Source organism: Quercus suber, unplaced genomic scaffold, assembly GCF_002906115.3.
Source record: "Quercus suber isolate HL8 unplaced genomic scaffold, Cork oak 2.0 scaffold_128, whole genome shotgun sequence".
Classification (NCBI taxonomy): domain Eukaryota; kingdom Viridiplantae; phylum Streptophyta; class Magnoliopsida; order Fagales; family Fagaceae; genus Quercus; species Quercus suber.
In genome coordinates this window covers 1,071,799-1,076,529 of record NW_027069591.1, presented here as the reverse complement: position 1 = coordinate 1,076,529, position 4,731 = coordinate 1,071,799, and the positions used below count along the sequence as shown (strand labels likewise).

The 4,731-nt window shown below is 33.3% G+C and overlaps 1 protein-coding gene across 2 annotated transcripts; it reads left to right on the top strand.

The window, feature by feature from the left end:
• The first annotated feature begins 553 nt into the window (after window positions 1-553).
• On the top strand, window positions 554-4,456 carry LOC112010456 (ADP-ribosylation factor). Of its 2 annotated transcripts, none has more exons than XM_024042795.2 (7): window positions 554-698; window positions 1,880-2,039; window positions 2,570-2,640; window positions 3,414-3,533; window positions 3,681-3,799; window positions 3,889-3,970; window positions 4,079-4,456. In XM_024042795.2, exons 2-7 carry the CDS (start codon window positions 1,892-1,894, stop codon window positions 4,082-4,084), a joined length of 546 nt encoding a protein of 181 aa, XP_023898563.1. In that variant the 5' UTR covers window positions 554-698; window positions 1,880-1,891; the 3' UTR covers window positions 4,085-4,456. The 2 variants fall into 2 exon arrangements, with proteins under 2 accessions (XP_023898563.1, XP_023898562.1); XM_024042794.2 differs by having other exon boundaries at window positions 555-698; window positions 1,874-2,039.
• Window positions 4,457-4,731: the final 275 nt, after the last annotated feature.

The following is a 4,731-nucleotide window of genomic DNA, read 5'->3' as shown; positions in this document are numbered from 1 at the left end:
TTTAAATTCTATCTTCATTTTCCTCCCCAAATAAAGTAGTTATTATTAATATGGCAAAATAATTTTGAACCAATACTTCAATGCATTAGACTCGTTATGATAGGTTACATACAGCCAAAACAGGATACATGTCATCATAATGGGTTTAGTGTACTAGAACATTATACCTCAGACAAGTCTTAATTACAATGTCATTTTAAAAAAATTTTTCCAAATAAAATGATATTAATATAAATTAAAAATTGGCTTAAATATTGTTTTCACCTATAAAAAGAATTTTTTTCATCTCAAAATTTTAAAAAAAGTTTATTTTGCATCCCTAATTATTTTTATGGATTTTTTAAATTGGTTTAGGGGCAAAAAATAAAAATTTTCAATATTTCAGCGATTAAAAAAAATTTAAAAATAAAAAGTGTATCATTTTCAAAAATTTAGATTTAAAAGAAAAACATTTTAAAGTTTAGGTTAAAAAAAAAAAAAAATCATTCACATTTGACTATTGTTTTTTTGGGGTGAATGTAGTGTTTATATTGAATCTCCGTGTAGTCTCTAATCTCTATAAATAAACAGGTCCCTCATTTCCCGTGCAAATATCGTGTGGAAGGACAGCTCTTTTCCTTTTCACGCAGAGACAGAGAGAGAGAGAGACACACACACAGTCGTGTACCAGATCTCTCTCTTCTCATCGCCAAGCCAAGGCAAGTCCTTTCTCTCTCTCTCTCTCTCTCTCTAAACCTGAATTTAGCTTCAGATCTTCATAATTTATGTGAATATTTCATTCTTTGCGTTTTTACTTTTTTGATTCTATTTCTGTGATCCAATTATTTATTTATTTATTTTTTTAATTTTAAAAATTCTCGATCTACATTTCTATTATCAATTCGTGAATTGAATAAATGAATCGCCTTGGAATTTGGATCTCTAGCTATATTTCGTGATTGGAATTATGCAATTCTGTTACCTAACATCAGTGTAGCATGATCTAGGTTTTACAAATTGAGATTTAGTTTCTCCACCGTTGAACCGTTTCAGATCGGGTTTACCCCTGATCAGATTCAGGTTCAGCCCGGCAAGACCCACTTGGGAACTGGTGTGATGCCACGTGTTGGCATCACAGCCCATCATGTTGGTTTGTGAAATTAGTAGATCATTCTATTGTTTGCTTTTGATTTGAATTAGGGATTAAATTGTATAGGAATTGGGAAACGTTATGTCAAAATCCTCTCTTTTTTTTGGGGGGAATTTTGTTAGAAGAAACAAAAGTGAGAGTTGAAAATAGGGATATTTGGGTTTCTTCCACACGATCTGTTATATTTTGTGATTTGGTGAAAATGATTGGATTTAAAGAATTCTTTTTGGCTGACCCAATTTAATCTGTTGAGGACCCAAATTTTGGGACCAATGGCTTTGTTGTTGTTTTAAAAAATAAAAAATAAAAAATAAAAAATAAAAAATAAAAAATAAAATTATGAGGTATGTGAGGCATGATGACTGGATCGCACATATCTCACATCCCATCATATTTCGCATGATTGTATGGAAGAAATCAAAATGGGTGTAGAAACTTTGCCCAGTGAAATTGAGATTATGTACCTATTCATATTGAATTTTGTGATTTGATGAAAACGATTGGGTTTATTTTTCAAATTTTCTAGTGAAGTTGTTTAGACTAGTTTATTAAGGAAAATGCTACAATGGCTATAAATCATTGATGCAAATGTTATGAAGCTATGGGTTGTCTACTCCTTGAAATTGCTTTTATATTTTTTTAGCAACTTGACTTTGTTATCTGGTTAAGAACTGATAAGTATTGCATGTATATACAATGTACTTTCTGGGACTTAGTGGAGTTATGACATGATATTTGATGTAGATATAGAATACGTGAAAAATGGGGCTGTCTTTTACCAAGCTTTTCAGTCGTCTGTTTGCTAAGAAAGAGATGCGTATACTTATGGTGGGTCTCGATGCTGCGGGTAAGACTACCATTCTCTACAAGCTCAAGCTGGGAGAGATAGTCACCACCATTCCTACCATCGGTACGTTTGACATCAATAAATTAATGGAGTCAATGTGCATTTTCTTTTAAGCTGTTTATATTGTGATTTACATAGTAGTTCCAATCGTGAGATTTTCTTGCATGGAAAGGATGTTGCAACTAGCCTTTCTAATAAAGTATGCGAGTTTCACCTAGCAAAAAAAAAAAAAAAAAAAGTAAGCAAGTTTTCTCTTCTTGAGCTTTTGTGGTTGTTTATTTTTTATTTTTTTTATTTTTTATTTAAATAAATAAAAATAAACACCATAAATTCTCTTCATTTCATGCCCCTTTCAGGGTGAAAATGATTTTTGTAGATAGAGGTGAAGCAATTTTAGTAATCACTTTTGGGTAAATTAGATTCGGCAATGGAGATGAAATTGTTTTTTCTGTTTGGTTGTGTATCGACTTTCATGATTGTTACTTACTGCTATTATGCTGGCATTTTTTTACTTATCTAACTTGATCATTTTAGTAAAGTACTGTAAGTGTGACTTTGTTTTTGCAACCAGAACTTATATATTGTTTGCTCAGGATTTAACGTGGAGACTGTGGAATATAAGAACATCAGCTTCACTGTCTGGGATGTTGGTGGTCAAGACAAGGTATGCAGATTTAATTTTGTTCTAGAATATTGACTCCCTTCAATGGCTACCAATATAGTTCTATTATAGCACCTTACAAATCAACTTCCTAGGATTTTAATGAGAGGCCTCTTGTATTAAATCCCTTAATCTTAATTTCATAAAGAATTTTTGTGTGTAAAGACTGAAAGTGATTATCTGATTTTTGGGATGATTGTTTCATTAACCTGAAATTGGGGTGTGCTTAGAGATTACTGGTGTTGGTTTTGGATGCTTCCATAATTGTAACAGAATTTAGTATAATCATAACCTAAATATCTGTAATCTGGATTGATACTCTATAGTTTCTTTTTTATTATTATTTATTAGTAAGAGTTACGTTTGGCTATTGAAGGGAGTCTGGGACAATGACTTGTGGTTGTTGACATAATGAGGCAATCATGCCCATTTTTTTCTTCTTCATGCACTTATTATGAGCATGCATATATGATGTTGGTGATGCATGAGGAGAATCCTCATGTTATTCATAGTTTGGTGCTGATTATTTGTCACACTTTTGCAGTTGTTATTATGCTAAACTAAATTCTTACAAGATACAATGTCATTTACTCTCTCTCTCTCTCTTTTTTTGGGGGGGGGGGGGGGGGAGAGTGTCAATGGGTCTGTTAGATATTGTGGCTTATGGTCTGGGGTTTTTGGTCTCCCTGCTTTACCTGTATTGTTTTCTTATTTGATATTACTAATCAATTAAATTCCCATACAAATTTGTTCTTCTTTGATTTTGTCATTTTCAGATCCGACCTTTGTGGAGACATTACTTCCAAAACACCCAGGGACTTATTTTTGTGGTTGATAGCAATGACAGGGACCGTGTAGTTGAAGCTAGGGATGAGCTGCACAGAATGTTAAATGAGGTATGAGAAATTATTGGAATTTCTTGCCATCAGTGACTGAATAGGATATAAATGCAACATTCTTGAGTAGTTGCATCATTTAGAGGACTTAAGATGCTGCTTTGTATTTTCTTCTCTGATAGTGTTATTGTTTGTCACTGTTGTTAGGATGAGTTGAGGGATGCAGTGCTGCTAGTGTTTGCAAACAAGCAAGATCTTCCAAATGCCATGAATGCTGCTGAGATAACTGATAAGCTTGGACTTCACTCCCTCCGTCAACGCCACTGGTAAAGAAGAGTTTAGCCTCCCTCTCTCTCTCTCTCTCTCTCTCTCTCTTCCCGTCAGTGACCCATCAAGTACAATCATGCATTTGCAGGTACATTCAGAGCACTTGTGCCACTTCCGGTGAAGGGCTTTATGAAGGACTTGACTGGCTTTCAAACAATATTGCAAACAAGGTTAGACATGCTTTCATACATGCTTCCTAACAGTTTTCAGCTTTTTTAAATTACTTTTTTTTCTCTCTTTTTGGTTAATATTTATTTATTTTTCCTATGTAATTTCAGGCTTAGATTGCTTGTTCTTGAGTTCGGGTTCCAGCAACTGCTGGAGTATAAACTGGGAATTTTCTATGGTATTCTGGATTTTGCTTGCCTGTTTAGTGTTACCTGTTATACCATGTTAATGGTTTCCCTGGAAGACACTGTCCTTTGTTACCTGTAGTTTCAGAATAATTTTAAAGATTTTTCTTTCTCGTGATATTACCTCACTAGAATTGTTAATGACATTTTATCTTTTGTTGGAAATTGTAGAGCTATATCATCTCTGCTATGGTTCCCCTGGCTAATGGCGACCAAATGTTTTATTTTTTTAAATGTTTGTTTCGATGTTATCCTAGTAGAAATGTCAAGGTCACTTCTCTTTTATACAAATACCTTCTCGAACTCTCATTTAGCTGATAACTGAACTCGTTAGTTTTACTTGTTTATTGGGGTTTTTTTATATTTTTTTGGGGATAAATTTACTTTTTTTTTTTTTTTGGTTTTTGAATGGAGAAATTAAGTTATCCCATCACCAAGTGAAACACCACCTTGTTTAGAGCAAGCATCTGTGTGCTAAATGCTGAAAATTTCTAGCATTTAGCACACAAAACACAAAACACCACCTATATCAGACATGCCAAATGCTAAAATATTTAGCATACATCTACAGTTCTAAT